Source organism: Salarias fasciatus, chromosome 8 (assembly GCF_902148845.1).
Source record: "Salarias fasciatus chromosome 8, fSalaFa1.1, whole genome shotgun sequence".
Taxonomy (NCBI): domain Eukaryota; kingdom Metazoa; phylum Chordata; class Actinopteri; order Blenniiformes; family Blenniidae; genus Salarias; species Salarias fasciatus.
Window position 1 is genome coordinate 12,526,147 of NC_043752.1, and position 21,465 is coordinate 12,547,611.

General features: G+C 43.5%; 3 protein-coding genes across 5 annotated transcripts in view; all 3 read right to left on the bottom strand.

Annotated features, from left to right (window-relative positions):
- gpam (glycerol-3-phosphate acyltransferase, mitochondrial) overlaps window positions 1-21,465 on the bottom strand; it is a 36,093-nt gene that overhangs the window by 9,718 nt on the left and 4,910 nt on the right. Inside the window, exons 5-22 of one of the 3 annotated variants that reach the window (XR_003931910.1) lie at window positions 20,839-20,952; window positions 20,465-20,614; window positions 20,276-20,375; window positions 20,010-20,146; window positions 19,430-19,529; window positions 17,809-18,021; window positions 17,616-17,729; window positions 17,403-17,488; window positions 16,241-16,353; window positions 15,151-15,221; window positions 14,517-14,784; window positions 13,994-14,151; window positions 13,796-13,873; window positions 13,565-13,702; window positions 13,269-13,458; window positions 12,953-13,011; window positions 12,396-12,827; window positions 8,341-8,355 (exon numbers count right to left, since the gene is read on the bottom strand). Coding sequence is in view for 1 of the 3 variants with exons in the window: in XM_030097544.1 (XP_029953404.1) it covers window positions 12,711-12,827; window positions 12,953-13,011; window positions 13,269-13,458; window positions 13,565-13,702; window positions 13,796-13,873; window positions 13,994-14,151; window positions 14,517-14,784; window positions 15,151-15,221; window positions 16,241-16,353; window positions 17,403-17,488; window positions 17,616-17,729; window positions 17,809-18,021; window positions 19,430-19,529; window positions 20,010-20,146; window positions 20,276-20,375; window positions 20,465-20,614; window positions 20,839-20,952 (2,206 nt within the window). In the remaining 2 variants the exon portion in view is untranslated. Of the gene's footprint in view, window positions 1-8,340; window positions 8,356-10,392; window positions 12,828-12,952; window positions 13,012-13,268; window positions 13,459-13,564; window positions 13,703-13,795; window positions 13,874-13,993; window positions 14,152-14,516; window positions 14,785-15,150; window positions 15,222-16,240; window positions 16,354-17,402; window positions 17,489-17,615; window positions 17,730-17,808; window positions 18,022-19,429; window positions 19,530-20,009; window positions 20,147-20,275; window positions 20,376-20,464; window positions 20,615-20,838; window positions 20,953-21,465 lie in introns of those variants that run through there. The other 2 variants (XR_003931909.1, XM_030097544.1) reach the window with 2 other exon arrangements.
- Window positions 413-5,429, bottom strand: ghdc (GH3 domain containing). The gene is made up of 11 exons (XM_030097545.1): window positions 5,216-5,429; window positions 4,757-5,050; window positions 3,790-3,986; window positions 3,509-3,703; window positions 3,292-3,411; window positions 2,661-2,958; window positions 2,309-2,498; window positions 1,942-2,013; window positions 1,338-1,471; window positions 1,057-1,145; window positions 413-960 (listed from the first exon to the last, which is right to left on the bottom strand). Exons 1-11 carry the CDS (start codon window positions 5,298-5,300, stop codon window positions 739-741), a joined length of 1,896 nt encoding a protein of 631 aa, XP_029953405.1. The 5' UTR covers window positions 5,301-5,429; the 3' UTR covers window positions 413-738.
- LOC115393784 (FERM domain-containing protein 6-like) lies at window positions 6,178-10,097 on the bottom strand. Its single transcript, XM_030098893.1, has 13 exons — window positions 10,026-10,097; window positions 9,718-9,808; window positions 9,211-9,290; window positions 8,990-9,048; window positions 8,468-8,702; window positions 8,173-8,328; window positions 7,555-7,620; window positions 7,398-7,466; window positions 7,042-7,216; window positions 6,755-6,928; window positions 6,486-6,617; window positions 6,367-6,389; window positions 6,178-6,287 (listed from the first exon to the last, which is right to left on the bottom strand). Exons 1-13 carry the CDS (start codon window positions 10,095-10,097, stop codon window positions 6,246-6,248), a joined length of 1,374 nt encoding a protein of 457 aa, XP_029954753.1. The 3' UTR covers window positions 6,178-6,245.

Below are 21,465 nucleotides of genomic sequence, written 5' to 3' on the forward strand. Positions count from 1 at the left end.
CACCACTGGGAATGACCGTTTTCACTGCTTGCCGATTATTTTCTATTGTTGATTTAAAGAGAATGGAATAAAATTGAATTGTTTGAACAGAAAATTAAAGCAATTTAAAGGTGCTGTAGGCAGGATTCCGCATCTCCGCCATCTTGCTTAGGGTTACCTAAGCAAGATGGCGATTTGACCCATCTAAGATGGTGATTTGAAACCCAGCACAGCCAATCCTGTCCTGTTTTCTCTGACACCACGCCCTTACGCAAGTTAAGCCCCTCCCACAAGAACGTGCGACAAACGCCCCTCGACCAATCACGGTTAAAGCCTCATGGGCTCTTCTGATTGGTCAAAGATACCTGGAGCTGTCGAGATTCCTTTTCAGCTCAGAACAGAGACAGATGGAAATGCTGCGCCCTCGCGGTAGTGCAATTATGCTACACCCCTAAAGGATTATCAATGGATACTCTAACATTTAATCCAAAGAAAACACAGAAAAATTAGCATTGACTAGCAAAATCCTGCCTACAGCACCTTTAATTTGACTTTTAATGATGGTGTATACTTGGATATGGTTTAGTTTTGATGTGGCATCCTGGTGTTTTGCAAACATTCAGAAAACCAAACCGTGAAACCACTTCTTTCATATGCAGTTATTAAAAAAAGGGCAGAGGGAAAAAAAAAGGTCCAAAGGCACAAATCACATTTCTTTCTTCCTGCCACCAGTTTGGAGTCCAAAACCTTCATTTTATCTCAAGAAACAGTTTTCCCCAAGAGAAAGTCTGCGTATTCCTTCCTGCGCAGCACGCGGTGCATTTTGAAAGTGTTGGCTGAGGTGTTGGAGAAGGCCATCATCTGCTTACGAAGCTCCTGGAAAGCACCTTCTGCCACCAGCTGCACCCTCATGGGTCCGATGCTGCCTTTGATCCGGTATGACTTGTAGACCGCCGAGTCCTGCTGCAGACACACGTCCAGCTGGACGGAGGCGGCGGAGACAGCAGACAAAGAGACAGTTACTGAGTTGTTACATAGTTATCACATAGAAAACATGATCGACAGTTCTGCTCTTACTTTATATCGTTGTTCCTCCGATAGTTTCCTCACACCTTTCAGCTCTACAAACACCTGGTAATGAGGGTCCGACCCTCCCGAGGAGTCTTCTGCAATGCAATAAAAATAGACAGAAGTCATTCAAAATAAAACTTATTGAACTGATCCACTGAAAACTTTTATTCCCACCTAATTGACAACTCTTTCAGCTGTTTATAGTGTTGAGATTTGTAAAGTTGACTGAGATAAACGAAAATGATACCAGACTCCAGATTCTGCAGGGTGTGAGCGACACGTCTTACCCAAGATGCCGCTCTCGGCACAGCAGTAATCCACCAGCTGAGCTCCGGGCCACTGAGCAACAGCTTTCTTCAAAGCATCAAGGAACATGGCCTCCGACACTTTCTCCCCCCGAACATTCAACATCTGACCCCGTCTGACAGGAGAGACACGCAGTTCCATTTAAAAAAAGCTTTTTCATCTTTTACCAGAAAGTTTATTCAAACAGTGAAACTTTCATATAGTTTTCATTGACTACAAAAAAATGACAACGCATTTTTGTTATATTCTTTACAACTTGAATATATAATAGATTACAATAGCTTTATTGTCATTATACATACGACATTACAGCTGCTGCTCACTCTTTGCATCAACATAAAATGTAAAAAAGTAGGAAAGCTGTAGACATGACACATAAGTTCACATACAAGTCATGAAAATCGTAAGTAAAATACATCAAAATTTTATGTTTTAATGTTTTTTTCCTATTTTCTTTTTAATCTAACACCAAAAATATAATCAAAGTCAATGCTATTTTGATTACATGTAGTAAATTCATAATATTCTGAACATTTTCTTAACAGTGTTGCACAGTATGAAAAGGCAGGTTCATTTACAGCCTACCTGTACTGAAACTCCACGATGGGACACTGGTTATGGAATCCAACCACTTTCACCACGTCTCCGATGCGATACCTAGAACAGACCAAACATCAGCAATGGTGTGTAATTACAGCTGAAGTTCAGTTTTAATTGCATATCACAGTGCCTAATGGAGACACGGCACAAATGGAGATTGAAGATGGAGCAAGTAAAACCGCATCTCAGCTCCAGTGACACAAACCTTAACATATGAACAGAATATATCCCTCCTAATCGAGATTTATCCACATTGCCTAAAAGACGTCCTGCTGCTCCACTCAGTCGGAGCTCTCTGCTGCAAATTGTGTGAAATCTAGGTTCAGTATTCGTTTGTGAATAAAGATCTGACCTGAAAAGTCCTGAAGCGTTGGTGATAACCAGCTCATAGCAGTCTCCCTCCTTCACCTCCTCCATCAGCAGAGTGCGAGGCGCCTCCTCCTCCAGGCTGCTCTCGGGCAGGAACTCGCAGAACATGGAGCGAGGACAGAGCAGGTAATGTCTGCTTTGCTCCCGAGGCCACAGGTTCACCCCTATTAGACCTGCACAGACCAACGCACACATGGAGAAAATAAACTAAAACAACCATCACCACAAATCTGGCTAAGGGTTAGAAAAAATTTCAAGAATCTGCAGATAAAACACTTGAATTCAACTGATAAAATCTCCACCCCGCCTTCACTGGTGTCCAGCCTGCTTCTTACCTTCAGTCGCAGCATAAAAGGGTGAATAGAAAGGCACTCCCTCGCAGTAGTTCCCCCTCAACATTTCACCGTAGATCTGATTGGAGCCCGAGTCCACCGTCAGCACCAAGTGGAGGTGAGGCCAGAGGCGCTTGGCAATCCCCCTGAAGCCGTCCTGGAAGTGAGCCCGCAGCCCGGCTGCCCTCTCAGGGTCTGGCTTCATTAGAGCTTCTAGCTGGGTCCTCACTTCAGGCTTCAGAGACAGAGCGCTGCTGACTTTTCCTTGTTCGATGTCCTCAACAAGCTCCTGCCAACGCTCCTACGGGACATTGAGCACATCGGGAAGAAATGACTTTCCGAATACCTTATTCATGAAGCACAGTGAGGTTTTTACTCCAGTTGATGAGATCTTGACACCTGAATTGAGATTTTTATTCTACTCCACAAGAAAAAGTCCCAGTGAGATGGAAACAAAGCATGCATGAAGGATCCAGAACTGAAAGGCCTCTTAGAGTGCAATGCTTTCAATTTCAATTTTTTTCAGTTCACAAAAAAGACTACGAAGGCTGTGAATGATATAATATGAAGATAAACATTAACATTTAGGATGCAGAAGTAGATTTTTAAAATATTTTTAAGCATAAAACTGTACCTGTAGAGCACTGAAAGCATAGAAAACTGTGGAAGCAAAGTTGGACTCCAGCGTTCCCACACTGGGATCTTTCAGAGCAAACAGAAGATGCAGGTACAGCGTGTCCTTCTCACTGGGAACCTGAAGCACAAGAGGAACGCTGTATGACAGAATAAACAGCACTAATGCATCAACAGGCGACTCTCAGGCTCAAGACTTTCAAAGTTATCAATCGCACCTCGAAGGCAGGAGCTGGAGTTGTGTAGAGGTTCAACATGTGGCGAGACGATGCTGGTGTGGAGGAGTTCGGTCCAATGGGAATGCCGGCCTCTGACTGGCGAAAAGTAGGAGTGTAGAACAACTTGGTGGTGCGCTGGAGGTTATCGGTGTCTGGAAAAGCCTGTCTCATGGCATCTAAACACACGGCCACTCCCTGGCAGAAACAGACAGACTATCAACATGCACAGCATACAAATGCTACAGCCAGGGAAACAACGAGTCATGAGGGAGCCTCTTCACCTGCAGGAAGAACTCTGAGTTGGTGTCTTTCGTGCTGAGCAGCATGGCGCTGGGGCCCGATGTCCCAGAGGTCATAGCCAGGATCAGCAGCTTTTCAGCGATGATGACGTTCTCCTCACCGACTGCGATTCGGCTGATGAGCGCTCGATAGTGCTCATATGAGGTGATGGGATGACGTGCACGAAAACCGTCAATGTCTGAAAAAGATGCATTATTTATAAGGATCTTCTTTGTAATTCAAAAGGAGTTCAATATGGATTTTCATTTAGAAAATCAAATTCTCTATACTAATGCATGAAATTTAATCTAGTGTTTCCAGCCTGGGTGTTTTTCTATTGTATGCATGGATTTTCTGCAGGCTTCCTGCAATATTCAGTGTGTGAAAGTGTTCTGTGACTGGTGACCTTTTCAGAGCGGAGCCTGCCTTCACATTTAGTCAGTTGAGAACAGCTACAGCCCTCACAACCCAACACTGAATACAAAAGGACTAGTCAACATTTGGGGAACCATTAGTTGAATCAAACCTGTGTGCACCAATTAGTTCTACTGACTACAAATTTCCTAAAATTAACAGCATGCATTTGAAGAGTGCAGTTAAAACTACAGGGTAATGCACACAACCCAGGCTCATCTTTCTTAAATGAATAAATTGTTTAGAAAATGCCAAGATGTCTTGTTTCTCCAACTTCATGCATCCACCAAACCTGCAGTGACAGACGAAAATCGGCAAACTTAGCTCTAAATAGCAGTGTTGTATCAAATATATACAACACTATTCAGATAGGAGAATAGCTTTAAAATCTGAACTAAAAAAAAGTTGATTATGTAGGGTGCAGACAGTGTAAATAGATGTTCATCTGTTGACTGTCCATACATAATGTTACATCACACTGCATGTGCGGACAGAGCTGGAGCACTGCTGACTTTTGTCTAATAGCTCTCATGATGAACACTGATTATTGCTCACCTTTGATTGAGCTGAAGTCGTATTGTTTTCCATAACACGTGTTGGCGTTTTTCCTGAGTCTTCTCAGCAAGGTCTCCTCCTGGGCGAGCTTCACCTTGACCGTGTCGGCTTCCAGCTTCCTCCTCTGCCGTCTGCCCAGCCAGCCCACCGCCTTCACCGCCACGAACTGGCTCAGCAGACTGCCGAAGGAGCGGTTCTCCCCTCTCCTCATGGAGCTCATGCTCCTCCACATGAGAGCCACCCCGGCCAGGGAGCACACCCCGACGGCGGCGGGCAGCGCGGCGGGCGGCATGGCTGCACGAGAGGAGCCGGGGTTACAAAACAACCACACACGGGAGGTGGTGTGCCATGTGGGGGCGCTGTTGGTCAACGTTACACCGCTATATCCCATCTAGTGTACATCCAGAGTAAAAACAGCACGCAGCTGCAAACCTCCTCCATTGACAGCTGTCCGCTCACCTGGAAGGAGCCCGCTGACGGCGACAGCCACGGAGAGGACGGCCACGCAGAGCGGAACTGCGAGGTGGAAGCCTGACAAACCCATCAGGAACCAGCTGGGAGACTTTCGTTCGTTGTTGTTCTGCTGGTTTGTTACATTCCTGACTCTCAAGCTGACTTCATGATTAAAAGCCCAACTTTCACTTCGGCAGCAGCTGCCGCGGCCTCACCCACTTCCGTGTTTGGATCATTGCTGCTCGCTGATTGGTTCAGTTTGATGACGTAACCGAAGCTGATGTATAATAAAATAAAATTGGCTCGTTGCAGTTTAGTTTTATTACATCTTTCCATTCAGTCCACATTATCAGTAAAATATTTATTTACCTCTTTTGTTTTACTGTCTATGGTGTTAAGCAAATCACTCAGACGCTGGGGAATTCATAGCACTTTACAAGAGAAAAAGGAAAGAGCAAAACAAGGCAATTTAAAAAGGTGCGAATAATGAGATTTATTGAGATAGTTAATAAAATAAATAAAATCTAAAGTTGAGTGGAAGGCCTGAGGAAAAAGAAGTGTGCGTCAGTCCTCTGCTTCACGTTTGCTTCTGACTCTAGAAACACTTGCTGGCAAAAGGAATTTAAGACAAATGCATTTATTGCTTAGAGGTTCAGTGTGTAATATTTTTGTTTAATGTGACAGACTGAAACTGTGATGTATAAATGTGACGCTATCTCAAGACAATTCAGACATACTCTACTAGTAAAGTGACCAAAAGTTGGCAGGTATTCTAATTTGTCCCGGTTCATTTAGCTTTGAAGTTTGCAATACAACAAGATGACATAATGAATTCCACAAAGAAGTAGACAGGGAACAGTTAACGCAACGATGTGTCACACCATACTTGCTTACAGCGTATTTTACAGAAAGTTCCTTTAATATCTGAATAGGATGCAATGGAATCATTACTCTACCAACAGCTGTTGTAATAAAACATATGTAAATGTCTTGTTGGCCTGTGCTTCAGCGCTCATGTTGACCTCCTGTCTGTACATTAGTCCACAGACACGCCTTCAGCAGCTCTCCTGCACAGAACCTGAGGGTGAGAGAAAACACAGGACTGATGCAAAGCTGTGCAGCAAACATTCAAAGAGAGAAATCTGCACTTTGCTCACCCGCTTCATTTCCATGGTGACAGCTAAAAACAAAAGAAGGCACAAGGTTACACTCTGAAGATAAAACTGAGCATAATATTTTGATATACTGTTATTACATTGATTTTTCTTGGACTAACCTGCCCAGTGTGGCGAGGGAAAGATTAAGGCTCCATCCACTGACACACCATAAACCAGCTCAGCCAGCCAGGACACCTCTGCAGGGTTATCAACAAAATCTTCTTCTGATTCATCCAACGGTAGCTCAGCCTCTGCCATCCAGATACAAACAAACCACATTTTAATTAGATATTAAAGCCATGTTTTATCAAAATTCAACAACAATTTAATACAGCTATGTATTTCCTTGATGTTTAAATTTAAATGAATTAATGTTCTTTCAGCTGACCTGATGTGGAGCCATCATTCTCCTCCTCCTCCTCCTCTCCCTGTCTGGACCACACTGGTGTGTTTTCCACTGCAACGCTGCAGTCAGACATGGAGGATGTGAGGCTGAGACACTGAAGCTTCTGTTTGAGGCTTGCTGTGTCGCAGATGTAGGCTTCTCTGTAGAACTGACTGGCTGAATGAAGACAGAAATAAAATCACTTTCACTCTGTGCTTTTATTCATCTAATTTTTCACTCGCCACAACCAGACACTCTGACTGGTATAACGCTGATAAACCAGAGTTCACCCTGCATGTTCTCCAGCTGCTGGATGTAGCTGACCGCTTCTCTGGTGTGCATGTGGAACCGGTGACTGTCAGTCAGATGCTTCAGGATGTGTTTGGAGTGGAAGGCAGAGCGGGTGTAGTACAGCAGCTTGGGGAGGCACAGAGAGCCCACGGCGGCGACTTCAAACCTGCTGCCCTGCAGCGTGAAAGAAACACAAAAGAAGAGCCGGTGAAAATCTATCATCTGGTTCAACTTGTGATCCATTATCAAACCGAACAGAGTAATCAGTGCATGAACTAAGTTTGTGGAAAATGTTCTCCTAGATATTATTAGAAATCACCAAAGTGCCTGTTTCAGGTGAGAGGAAGTGACCAACCTGGAAAGTGAAACAGTCAATATCTGTCCAGGACAAGTCGTACAGCAAACACTGTTTGCCTTCCACCTCCTGAGGAATCGTCACATTTAGAATCCATTCAGTTTGAAGGACAGAAATGACAGATTCTAAGTGTTCCCAATGATTTTTGAGAACCTACCCGATAAATATGGACTCCTTTCATGGTCACACCAAAAAGGATTAAACTTCTGTGCTCTTTTTTCTCCTGAACATAAAAAAAAACAACAACATTTGATTGAGAAGTTTTAAGTGACACCTTTTAACAGAAAATTGTCAGGATGTGTGGTCAGATCAGGAATAGATTATATACTGTCCATCTGGTTAATTAATTAGTATGAAAGCAACATGTCTTTATTAAAATATGAGCGTCAAAATGAAGACAAACATGAGATTCAGTCCAAATTCAAAATAAACAACATTTGTAATGTGTGTCCTACAAGGCTTACTTCTTAAAAGTTGTCACTTTATATTTAAATGTTAAATACATTAAATTCATTAAATACATGATATAAAATGTATGTCACATAATCTAATGAATCAACAAATCTTATTTACATGCATAGAGACACACACAGGAATTCATGTGAGAAATATTCATATTAGGTGGATTTCAAAAAGGTAGAACTTAAAAAAAAAAGATACATATGTCTAATTTATATGTAATTAATATGTTTCAGTGAGGCGAAAAGAACCTGATTTCTTCATCACAGAAACAGATTTGGTAGATTTGCTTGGTTTCCTGGAGCCAGAGCTTGACCTGTTTCATCCTGTAGAAGGTGACCGGCCCGTCCTGCAGCCTGCTGGCTTCTCTGATGAACTGCAGAGCGGCCTGATGGAGGGACAGTCCCCTCAGCTCTCCGTGCAACGCTGGACTGTGTCGGAGCAGGAAGTCTCTTCCTCTGCGCTTTATCAGCTGCAAACACAAACACACACACACACACTTTATCCAAGCTGAGGTCTCGAAGGCTGTCCCAGCATCTCAGTTAACACAACCTGGGATTTTCCTGCAGTGAGGAGGCTGTGCTAACCACTATTCCACTCTTAATTTTTACCCAAGCGGGGAAGTAATCCTCAGGAAGAAAGTAACTCTGATGTTTTCTCTGCAGTTTCCTGGCTCTCCCCCCCTCCTGGTCTTCATCATTCACATCCGTCAGTTCCAGATCTCCCACTTCGGCTTGGAGCGCCACAGCTGCCAAATGGAAGAAGGAATCCTCCTGATGGCGGCTCTGCGACTGCAGCACCTCCTGCCTCAGCTCGGCGTAGTAGAGCTGCTGCTCTCTGCTGCTCCTGCAAGAACACACAACATCAAATCTTGCTGCTTTTTTTTTCAGTTGCAAAAACTTCTCTGGCTCAGTGGAGGAATAACTTTGCCAAAAATAATATGAGCAGGTAGAAAGAAACAGCAGCCTTATCACCATTTCCTTAACTGTTAATTATAGGTGTCAGTTTCACTTCACTGACAAAATCATGAAAGTAATGTTATTTTGAAACATGTTACTTTTGACAGCGACTGTAAACTAAATGCAACTGATAAATCTAATTGACGATGGGGATTAAAGGAAATTCAAGCTTACATTATGATGAGTCCACTCTCTACATAGTACTGGATTCTCAGAAACAAGATGAATGGCACCTGAAAAGAATGTTCATTCATTCACACTTCCTGCAAATGTAAATACATCACATGATTTCAACTTGAAGGAATGTTTTTTTTAAATGCATTTGGTAATCAAAGTGAATATTTAGGTGGAAAAAAATTCGCACAGCTTCATTCAAAAAAAAAAAAACATCCGACCTTTAAAGATCCGCTGCTCCATCTTTTGTTAAAGTACTTGCTCAGCTTTTGGTCCAGATCAAGAAAGAGATACTCGTTGTCTGTGACAAGGAGGATGCGTTCAGTTAGTTCAGACTGTAAGAGGGGGGCCGGCTTTAATTAATCAATGATCTACTCTTCATGCTGTGAAGGCTGCCAGGCGGCCGTGATTAACAAACCTTAGCAATATGTACATAATTATATTATTTAACCATTTCAAACTGGATTTCTTGGAAACATTAATATTTCTACTTCTTCTTTTTCAGCTTTTTACTTCCTGAGCAGTTTGGCAGTACTGTGTTTGTTTGTTTTTTTAGGAAGATAATGATCCAGCCGACCGGGTAAAGAGCTGAGAAAACCAGACACGGAGAAACATTCAGAGTCCCAGACGGGGTGGCGGAGTGAGTCGACTCCCTGAATCTGAGACATTCCACATTAAATGAAGAGCAAACATTTCCACCTGGGTTCCCACGCAGACACTAAACCGACCTTTGAGAGCCGCCAGGCCAAAGAGTTGGAGGTCGCTGACACCGAGCTGCTTCAACACACTGTTCAGCACCTCTCGGCCTCTCGCTCGCACCTGGAAATCACACTCAGAAATAAGAAATATCATGACTTTTTTTTTTTTCAATAGTGTATTTTAAATTCAGCAGTTAGATGATGTTAGAAAACAATTTCCAGATGTAAAACTGTAGTGAGATAAAGAAAACTAAAAACTTAAATTGATTGGTTTCCCTCTATTGCGAAAATAAAAATATGTTTCTCGGCTTGCAGTATATTCAGGAGGCGGCTCTCACCGTGACCGTACAGTCCAGGCGCTGCTTGTTGGGAAGGAGGACACACACCAGGCGCTTCAGCGTCGTCCTCATTCTTCCAAAAGCCTCGGATTGACTGAGACCAACATTAAATCCTCCTCCTCCTCCTCCTCCTCCTCTTCTCTCAACACAATCCAGCCTCCTGGATTACTGGCCTCAACATTCACTGAGCAGTTCCCAAGAAGCAAACAGGAAGACCAAGCCATTGTTAATCTATTATTAATTTATTTAAAAACAAATTCTAATAATGCCAATTGTGCTTCGCTAGCAAGAACAGAAAAGTGACACTTTAATTTAGTAGCTGGTGATTCTTCTCATAACACATTCTTTCATTTGAGTATTTTTTTTTAAGTTACAATCTACAGTGTTCTTTAGGATTTCATATGAAATAACTAACATGCACGAAAAAGAAAAAAAAAATCACAACAAAAGAACACTACAGTGCATTAAAAAGGCACCTGCTCCCCAGACACAGGCAAGGTTTTCTTTTTTTTGTGTGTTTTTAATAACCTACAACATTACATAGATTAGTGGGATGTTGTTAATGCAGCACATGAATGTCAACAACTCCCACGAGCGGCTCATTAAAAACTAGAATGTTTCCGTACCGGCTTCATCAAGTATTCTACAACATCACATCGGCCTTATTCAGAGACACACGGGATACATTCAAGAGGTAACAAAACGCCGTCTCCTACGCACACGAATACCTCTCGCTTAGGGACTGTTCACACACACGAGCAGAGTTCACGCCGATCGATGCTTCAAGGCGACTGGAGGGAACATGCAGTACAGTACGGGTCGTGGTTTGATCTTGGCGGCGGGTTCCCTTTAGCGAGCGACTCCGGGAACGTGAGGACGGCCGAGTTTTCGGCGCCGACGCGTTTCCGTTTCAGCTCTCTGCTCTTTTCAGAAAAAACTAACTTTGTTCACTGAAGAGGTTCTCAAAGCGAGAGGAGGTGAGCCGATGGATTCCTGGTTAAGGAACAGATTTTACGTTTTTCACATTATAGAAAAAAGAGTAACTCTTCTCATGCTTTACTTGAAATCTGGCTTTATTGCATGTGTGTTTTATTAAAATATTTCATAATTTTACCTTTCAAATCCTGACTCCCTGATTCCAGCTCACCCCACACTTTGAGAACCACTGACTGAAGGGATTTTTATTTTTTTTTCCTACACAGCTTCTAGAAATTGCATGAAAATATGCAGATTTATTACAATAAATAAGTGGTATGAACAGGAAAAAAAGGATTAAAATGTATTGGAACAAGCAGCATTGTCAACCATTGTCACAAAAAAAAAAAAAAAAAAACTTGCAGCATAAATATTTGTACAAACGCGTTTGTGTGGTTCCACCCTCGGTGAAAACGTCCTCACACCGTCGGGCTCAGATTCATTCGACTTCCTTTAACCCTTTCATACATGCTCCTTCCTCTCCGTCGTTCGCGCAGTGAGTTTCATCCAGACAGACCCTCAGCGTTTACTTCCTGTGCTCACCACACTGTCCTGTATTTCTCAACGGCTTCAACGTCGCTTTGCTCAGCAGAGGCGCTATGAAGGAACTAAGTGGTGACGGTTGAAAATATCGAGCTTTCCCTGAAGCGTAAGGTGAGCTCGGAGTGTCCGAGCTTGTACGGAGGCGGTGAGAGACGTCTGGCAGCACGTTCAGTGCTCAGCTGTGCAACATTCATTGAAAAGTATAAAGGAATTGAAATGGCCTTACAGCAGAGTATGGAAAAAAAAACCAAAACAAAACAGTGAGAGCACTTAGATATCAGTAGTATGAATGCACTTAACTATGACTGTGTGTAATTTTAGACCATGTACATATCGCATCTGCCGAGGAGATATTTCTGTCTGGACAAACTGCTGATTGTTCACATGTCAAACCAGCAACTGGACAGAATATCTGACCTTCGCTGCAGGGAGACGCTTTCTCTTTACTGCAGCAAAAAATTTGGATATGTACATATCTTGCAGGGTCTCTGACGAAAATCTGTTCCTAAACGCACGCTCAACCGGAAACACTGTAAGTCACTTATGTACAGACTTCTGTTTGCAAAATGTCATCTAACTACAGCTTGACATGTTTTGTACTGTATGATATTGAAGTGTGCGAAACAGAGGACAACTCTACACGGGAGCAGAAAGAGTTAACAGAAGAAAAAAAAGCCTCTTGTTGTTTACAATTTGTTACTATGCATAATTTGCTTGTTGACGTATCGACGAAAGGCAGCTTGTTCTGTTCGGACTGCTGTAAAAGTGTTACATCTCTGATCTGCTTGAGTTTATTTCCTCACAGGTCAGTCAAATGAAAACCTTTTTTTTTACTTCACTGGTAGAGTTCACATAAAAACAACGGGTGATTGCTAGAGGTACCTCAGCAAAGATCGATATCATCTGGACATGATACCGATTGTCAGCTGCACAGTTCAGAAAGTCAGAGTGGAACCAAAAAAAAAAAAAAAAAAAAAAAAAGAGAGAGAGAGTGAGAAAGGAAGACTGACTTCAAGTCTCTTCCGGCTAACGGCTGACAGTTAGCAGGTTTTACTAGAAGGCACTTCCTGGTAAAGCTTTCCACAGAGTAGCACCTGGGATTGTTTAGGAGTAACCAGTAGAAGCCCTTTTCATGGGAAGGAGCCTGTGGTGTGGAGGGCGTCTCGGTCACAGCAGGGTGAAGCCGAGGATGTACTGCAGGAGCTTGTTCCGATTGGCCTGAGGTAGAAAGGTGCTGCTCAGCTCCACCGTCGTCACCTTGTTTTCTCGCCTTTCCTTCAGAACCTGGAAGCACAAACACGAGGCGGGGCGGACGGGTGTGAGGATGACGGGCCAATACGACGCTGGAAACAAGCTGCATCTGCTCAAATGAAATACAGCTTCATTCACACAAACACACACACACTTACCCCGAGCTCTTTGAATGTCCTCACTGTATTCTTAACCAGGTAATGTGTTGCACTTTCACCTGCAACAGAGAACAATAACGTACTCAGAGAGAGAAAAATCACAGATAATTGATATGTATACATTCTTACTATACTATTATCTTATAAAATATGTGTAGTTTAAAGTTTTACTTCAGGATGTCTGAATGTTCAGTCCTGAGCTAATCTTTTAGGGTTGAGTATTTTCAGGTCCCGTTATATTCCTGATCCATTATTTAACATTTTGTTTCGATATTGACCTGCGGAGTGGATATCAAAACGTCATGCCGTGTCTCACCGTAAGCCGCCACTCCTCGCTCTGTGCGGGTGAGCAGGTATCTGAAGAGCTTCTGGGTGTACTCGGACTCGGCCATGGGCTGACTCAAACTGTGGACGAAGATCGCGGCCCCGCTGTAGGCCTCCAGCACGGGGCTGAGCAGGCGCTGGAGGAAGACGAAGAACTCCTGGTGCTCTGCAGAGGCGCTCACCTGAGAGAAAACAAATACAACAGGAACAGATCAATAAATGGAATCATTCGATTTGGTGTAACACAGTGATGGAAACATTCTTCTCATGAGTATTATTAATCTCAACCTTCAGGTAGCGATCCCTCTGCTCCTCCCCAAAGTCGCTGTCTTCATCTTCTTCGTCACTCCTCCAAGAAAGTGGCTCTGAGAACTTTTTGGGCCAGGGCTCGTCTGTGGGGCTCGGGCTCAGTTCCTCCTGGTCCTCCTGATTCGTCCACATTTACACACACAGCCCATTATTAATAAGTGACTGTACTTCCTATATCGGTTTCAATGGATGTGGTGTTTGTTAACTCACCTCTGCCACGTAAAGGACTCCGTACTGCAGCAGGCGGGTCACTGCATCGTGCAAAACCTGGTAAATCGTCTGACAGGGCTGTGGACGAGGGGACGGAGACTGAATGAGACTAGATTCATGCCTCATGTGTGTTTTGTGAATGACGACAAAGTTATAAACTAAAGGTTTAAACAGAAAGGACCATATTGTGGGACTTACTGGAGCTACAGACACCTCGTTGATGAGGAAGTGAGAGAGACCGGCAGCCTTACGGAGGAGTCTCTCCTGACTGAGGAGGACGCTGGCGGGACCACCGTCCTGCTGATCGCACTCTGATTCCAAGACCAGCTCTCGCTGCAGGGACAAGATGCTACAGGCTGGCGGCAGAGACAGGAAAGAAAAGACGGAAATTAACCTGACTTTTGACTGATGACGCTGGTGGAATTAAAACCAGACACGATCAACAGCAAACAACATGGCTGCTTGATGAGAATAATAATTATACATCCATCTATTGTCTATTTAGAATTCAGGGCTGCAGGGTGCTGGAGCTGAGCCCAGCTAATAATGTGGTACACAATCTCCCTGAAACGGTACATGAAGGGCAGAAAGACAAATACTGTACATCTTGAAAAGGAATTTATTCTAAAATATCTTGTGGTATCATAAAAGTACAACATGTACAGTAAAAAAAAAAGGATCTTTATTCTTGTCTTAACATGAATATTATCGCTTAACTTACCGATAATTGCATCCGAAATAAAGACGTGGAAAAGGCCGTTGCTGTAGAAGTTGAGCTCAAACAGCGCAGGTACAGTTTGGCTGGGCGCGATGGTGAACTCCCCGTTGCGATTGGAGCTGCTGGTCACATTGATGCAGTTCTCCAGGAGGTGGAGGGCGCGCATGACCACATCCTCCGAGTTCCCCGAGAACCCCAGGTCAAAGTCACGAGCCAGGATTTCCTCCTTCATGTTGAAGAAGTCTTCCACCAGCTTGGACAGCACTACACCCTGAGAAAAAAGAAGAATACACACGATGAAATGTAAATAAAACAAGTCGTGACTTGGTAAATCAATCAAAGTCCAGGCTGAGTAAATAAAGACCCTAAAATTCCTGAGGAGTGCTCTTTACAGAGGGATCATGTATTTTTCACTGGTGTGCACTTACAGCAGTGTGCCTGTAGAGGGCAGTAGACCACCACTATTGTGCAGGAATATATGCATTTGAAAGATTCCCCACATTACTAAGCAGGTTTTTGTGGCAGAGGTGGGATGTACAGTGGACAATTTACAAAGAAAAAGAAATATGTAAAAAAAAGAACAGATACAGATAAAGCAGATGAAAACTAGCAGGATGTCAGCAGAGAGGAAACACACCTGTCTGTGTCTGTACAGCAGCAGACAGGCCACAATGTGGGTGGACATGATCGCTGAGGATTTGTTCGCCGCTGTGGAAGGAAATACAAAAAAAGACATTAAGAGCGATCGAGAAAAACAGAAATGAACAGTTATGCAATTCTAACAGACTGGTATATTTTAGGAGTCTGGTTTACGCAGTATCAGCATAACTGTAGATAAAACAAGACCGTGTGTCAATCTAACCTCAATCTATGACGATGATGTTTAAAAATAAGTTCTAAATTAAACTTATCTGGACTATTTACCAAAGACTTCTGCTTCATGACATGAAGTAACAATATAAATACCAAATTATGGACTTTTACAAAGTGACCAATTCCCCTTTATCAATGTTTTGGTAAAATAAATCTCACAGATTAAGGACAATAAAACATGTATTAGTCCAGCTTCATATCTAACTTCACCTAGATCACAGACACACAACTCTATTCTTGGTAGGACTGATGCTGTTTCACCTTTCACCATCACAAAAGTAAACAGATAAAAATCTATTTGTGTCAGTGTGATGTCTGAGGTTACTACAGGTCGTTTCCACCATGGCATAAGCCGAGAGGTGTCGAACATTAGTGAGCACCAAAACTGGTACTGCATTCTTCTCCTCTCTGCATGTCTATCCTCCCCTTCTCCCTATTGGCTGAAAACAACATGCCATCCATCTGGAGGCTCCCTGATTGGCTGTGGAGAGGAGGAAAAAAAAAAAAAAAAAAAAAGCTCAACTCAATGAGCTGGGGAGAACCGGTTCGCGGAGTGCTACCCTGGGGCAAAACACCCAGAGTGATGTGGAGAGGATGGACTGATGCTGCACGGTGCTGTGTTGGATTTCAATTACAAGAGGCAGCATGATGGGTAGGATTTCATGAGCGCTGCCATTTAAAGCAGGTGCACCTTTCACACTGGACAAAAAAATGAGACTCCTGTGCATTAAAATGATGAAAGGAGCACAGTTGCGATCACATGCACCAAGACTGAAACATATAATTAAATAGTTGCTCTGTTAATTAAAGCCGTTTTTCATACACGGAGTGAAATGAAGTGGCGATTGTCTTACTGAAGAGAACGTGCTTGGCCAGGTTGGCGATGAGCTGTCGTCTGAAGATGTCGTCGGGCAGCTCTCGGTTCATCTGCTCCTCCTCCTGCCCCTCGAACATCTGAGCATCGGGCCTGCACAAACAGCAGTGACACAGTGCATGAGCTTTATTATGTCTTGCTGGTAGTATGGATGATTTAAGACGGCAGTTTGCATGTCAAAACAAACACTGCACCCACCAGCCCCCCCCCCCCCCCCCCCACCCTCCGTTGTTCAGCTGTATATATATGTAAATATATAAGATGCAGGACAAAGGAATATGTGAGTGGCAGTGTTTCTGTTTGAGGGGTTTTCTTTTCACAGTCCCTCGCAACAGTAAGTCGCTGCGTCTTGCATCCTGGACTTGGCTGGTTTTCGCTGCATGCCCTTCTCATGCAAAAGGGATTTGAACCCGGGTCACGCGCACTCAAGGTCAAGACTTCCAATTCATAATGCACCACGAGGAACCGGAGTTAAGAGTGCATGTAAAATAATAATAATAATAATAACGACACACTAAGGGGGGGTGGGGGGGGGGGAGTAGGATGAAAAGTACTATAAATACTTCTGTAAAAGTTTAACAGCCATCGTGTAATGACACGTAAAGACAGAGTCGATACATTTACTACGGGCATTAATCTTCTCAGGGTTTCTTTGTGTTGCGACTTGTTTGCAAACTGACTGTTACGTTGACTAAACAAGTCAAGCACAAAGTCATTTGTCTTTGCGCTGGAGTTGATCCAATTCTTTCTTCTCCATGTCAGGCTTATAAAGACAGCACATATCTTAATCAGCAGCATTATCACGGGAGGATCGACTAATCTTCAGCAGTTCACCTGGTTTTTCTCTAAAGGGACACAAGTTCTAGACTTGAGACTTGAATCCGTCGGGGATCGCCTGCGTCTGTCTTTGTGAACTAAACAAAAGACACTGAACTAAAGTAACCCTTCAGTGTTTACAATGCTAACTCAAGAGCTGTTCTCCCGTGTCAAACAACAAACCAAGCTGTGAGGAAGCAGCAAGCAGGGCCTGCATATTTGGACATGAAGATTTACTATGTCTCATAAAAACAAACAGACCGTTGGTGCGCCAGCTGCGGAGGTTACAGAGGAGGAACGTGGAGGGAGTGTGTGGTTGCACCTACTGTGCAGATATAATGGTGGGCATCAGGCTGTGCTCCAGGGACATCGGCGGCGGAATATGACGGCTCCTCTGGGTGTCCAGGTACTCCTGCATGAGAAAGGAAACAATCTGATCCGGATGCAATGAATTATGTTTACAGACCTAAACTGATCCGTTCAAAGTGTTCATATGATGCAAAGTTAATCAGATTCATTGGGCTCCACCCATCAGTTACCTTCAGAGAGAAAGGCTGGTTGAAATCGACGCGGACACAACCGTAGTTCTTCCTCAGCATCCTGAACACTCCACATGCTATTCCCCATAAGCTCTCGTTCTTCTTGGGCTTTCCCTTTGAGGAGAGAGCAGTTTGGTTAATGAGGCTCGACAATCATCACAATCCACGACAACACTGTCAGACAACAGCTTACCAGCTGCTCACTGTTGTAGTTGCCCTCGATGATGCGGTCGTAGGAGATGCCGACCGGAACCACCAACACGTCTGTGATGGCCCCCGTGCACAGCGTGTCCACCACGATGGACAGCATGCCGGCGCGCGCCGTCGACGGCTTTCCGCTGCGGGAGCGCGTGCCCTCCAGGTAGACCTCCAAAAACTGCTGCTGCCGCAATAACTCCTCTGTGTACTGCAGGGAGATTGATGAAACGCAGGAAAACGCACAGGCGGGGGGGATGAGACAAAGGTGAATGAAAAGGCCGGGCCAACGCTGTATGGAAAGGTTGGTGAAAATTAAATTTGGTGTAAATATTTCTGAAACTGGCTTCATCACAGAAGCCAAGGTTATTTTGAAGAACGCTGCCCTGAATACAGGTTTCAACAATGCGAGGTGCCAGGAGCAGTGTGACCCCTGACGGGACACGTGTCGAGGGGGTCCCGCCGTGTAACGGTATCCTCCTGAGGAGCGCACAGCTGTCTTTCGCCATGCAGACGACTTTAGAGAAGAGAGCGTTTGTCTGGAAATAGACGGTGCTGTGTGTGGAGCGGGCAGACGTCCAGCGCTGGCTTCACGAGGAATAAAGAGCCCAGCCTGGCTTTTTATAGCTCGGGCCTTTGAAGGAGCTTGGATACTTATATCTCAGCCAGTCACACTGGCATTTTAGATCAAAATCTAATCACCCGTTTTATTAAATTACTTTGAGAGCTTTTCCCAACTGTACATGTTTAGTTTATGCGCTGTCTGGTGTAGTTATGTTGGTAGAATGGGACAAACTAGTTTATCATTTCTAACAGCGTGTTCATAACCGATAACACTTATCTCAGGATGACAATACTGAGTTATCTTAGTGACACAGCATGTTGTTTCCCCTCATTGTCCTGAATTTTTTTTTCTTCAGAAATAGAACAAAAAGTATGATTACTGTGAAAATCGTAACACTGAACAAAGACTTTCTAGTTCTGACTCACCAAGCCACTCTAAACTCTCAATTATCATCATTATTTACATAGAAGACTTACACCCAAAATTAAAAATCAAAAGGTCTATTTTTTTAAATTATCGGCAATAATAAAACCAGAATTCAAATGCTCACTGAGCTGTTTCTCAAATTGAGTAGAATACTTCTCTGAGAGCAGGAAAAATATGCTTTTTCGTCATTCTTCTTAAATTCTTTCAGTTGTTTCAAACGATGAAGCACACCGACCAGTTTTCACATTGCAAAGAGCTGGAAGTATCAGTTAAAAGAATGCGCCCCTGATGGCTCTGAGGTCAAGAAATCCACAAGTGGAGCAGAAATCATCCTCCCACCATCCACCTACAAGCTTCAGATGGAATATCAGATTCACTGAATATTCTCTTCATGTTCAGATATTACAGAATGTAACTACGATGATGTGACGTTAGAGGCCTCGGAGTGCTGTGTGGGGTTTAGTTTAAGGTCAATTTACTTGAAATCGTCTCTGAAAATGTCTTTCTATGTTTGATCTGCGCCCCAAAAGCAAGTTCAGGGGGAAAAAAGTACAGAATAATAATTAAAAAAAAAAACTAAACAAAACAGAGACAACAGTATTAAGATAGCCAGAAAGATTGAACTTACTGCATGCAAAAGCGATCTGTACAAAATGTCTTTCTTCCCATCTCCAGTTTCCTCCATTCTCCTTCTGATAAAGAATCCTCCAAGTTTACGGATCAGAGTGCTGAAAACACAAAAAAGTCTCATCAGGTGGCTTCCAAACAGACTTCCACCAGAGCAACATGTTTATCACGATCACAAGCACCTCATGGGATTTTAAGATGTGCCAATGAATTCAATTCAAAGTGTCAAATATACAGAGTGTGAGACAAAAATACTGGAATTTGTGTGCCTAAACAGACTCATGTGGTCTGCTAACATAAAGCAAAAACCTACAGTCTAATTTCACCGCTTTTCTCACTTCAAACTATAAATATTCGTCAACATAAAGAGGATCAGAAAATAAAACCTGACTTGCATCAGATGAGACTAAAACAAACATGTGAAGGCTTGAAGCTTGTAGTCTCACTGCTGAGTGAAGCTTTCATTTCTCCTTTATGCTTCTGGGGATTTTTGCTCACTTCTGATTCCGCACTGATCTTTTCACTTACAAAGAGCAAAAACACCGGAGCGAACTTCACACAAGGCCTCGTTTGCGGTTTACCTGAGGATGGGGATGCTGAGGTTGTTTCCAGCGGCGATGTGCGGGGCTTTGATATTATGACAGAAGAGAATCAGAGTGATGAGCAGGTAGTCGATGTGGGATTTGTGAACGGGGAGGAAAACCATGGGCGCATTTTGCTGCAAAGCAAAGACAAAGTCAGGTTATGTAACGACACACCGTTTGTCTAAACAAGCTTAGAAACGATACTAGAAATCAATATGTCTGTTTATTGTGTCTACAGTAAATAGACAAGAACGTGGTCTGACCTCTGTAGCAGCTTTTTTGACCATCTCCAGTTGTCCTTTGTGGATCTGGATGCTCCAAAAGAAGCCATTAAACAACCTGAGCAGCACCCATCCAGTCAGCCTGAACAAGAACAGGACGCTCAGTTGGAGAACAGAAACACGGACATCCTCTTATTTGTGTTTCACAAAGGCGAGATGTGGCGTCAGGACCTGATGAAGGCCGGGGAGATGTTGGCGACCATTTCTTGGAGGAAGGCCCTGGCTTTCTGCTTCACTTTGCTGACAGCCTTGAGTTCCATGGCAGACTGGCTGCCGGCGCCGTCCGAGTCTGTGGCTACTTTCACAATGGCAGCCTCCACTCTGCAATCAGCAAAGGAAACATGGCACCAGCGAGAAACAGCGACGCACAAACGCACTCATGTAAAAACACTCCTGTGTGCCTGTTTTCTCTGGGGGGATTTGACTCACTGATGTATCTCCAAGGACTACTACTAAAGATTTTCTTTAAACCAACACAGGCCTCACACAGTAGTGTGTGTGTGTGTGAACGATAACTAAAAGTCTCAGATGGCGTTGGCGCCTACTTGCTGTTGTTGAGCACGTTGTCCACCACGTTCCGGGTGAACATGTCTTTATGGACATCCCTCTCCATGACGAACAGCACGTAACTGAGCCTGCGAGCCAGCCAGCCCCGCTGCCTGCAAACACAAGCACACACCAACACACATGCACTTTTGAATACTAACGATATGGAAATAACGGAGCACAATCTGAGATGTAATGCATGAACGGCAGATGGAGGGAAACAACATGAACTGACCGAACAACCAGTTTTCACTTAGTTCTAATGTCTGATAACCAACACTGTACAGAAAAGATCAAATTGATCTAACAATGATGTTAATGGGAGAAATGCAAAAAAATTGACAGATTATTTAAACAACAAAGATACATGTGCTGGTAACACTCTGCACAACAATGTGTCAACAGCAGGGAAAAAATTCATTTATGGTCACGGAAAATAGCACGTATATGGGAGAACTGTTCAGATTTCCACAGTTTTCTAGTAAATTCAAGGTAAACTTTAAGCTTGAAAAAGCAGCTCAGGTCAAGACGTGTTCAATTCGACTTTATTTGCTTTGTTCCACTGAAACAAAACAAAGACCGACCATATTATTAAATATTTGATTTAATCTGAAATGTCTGACTCA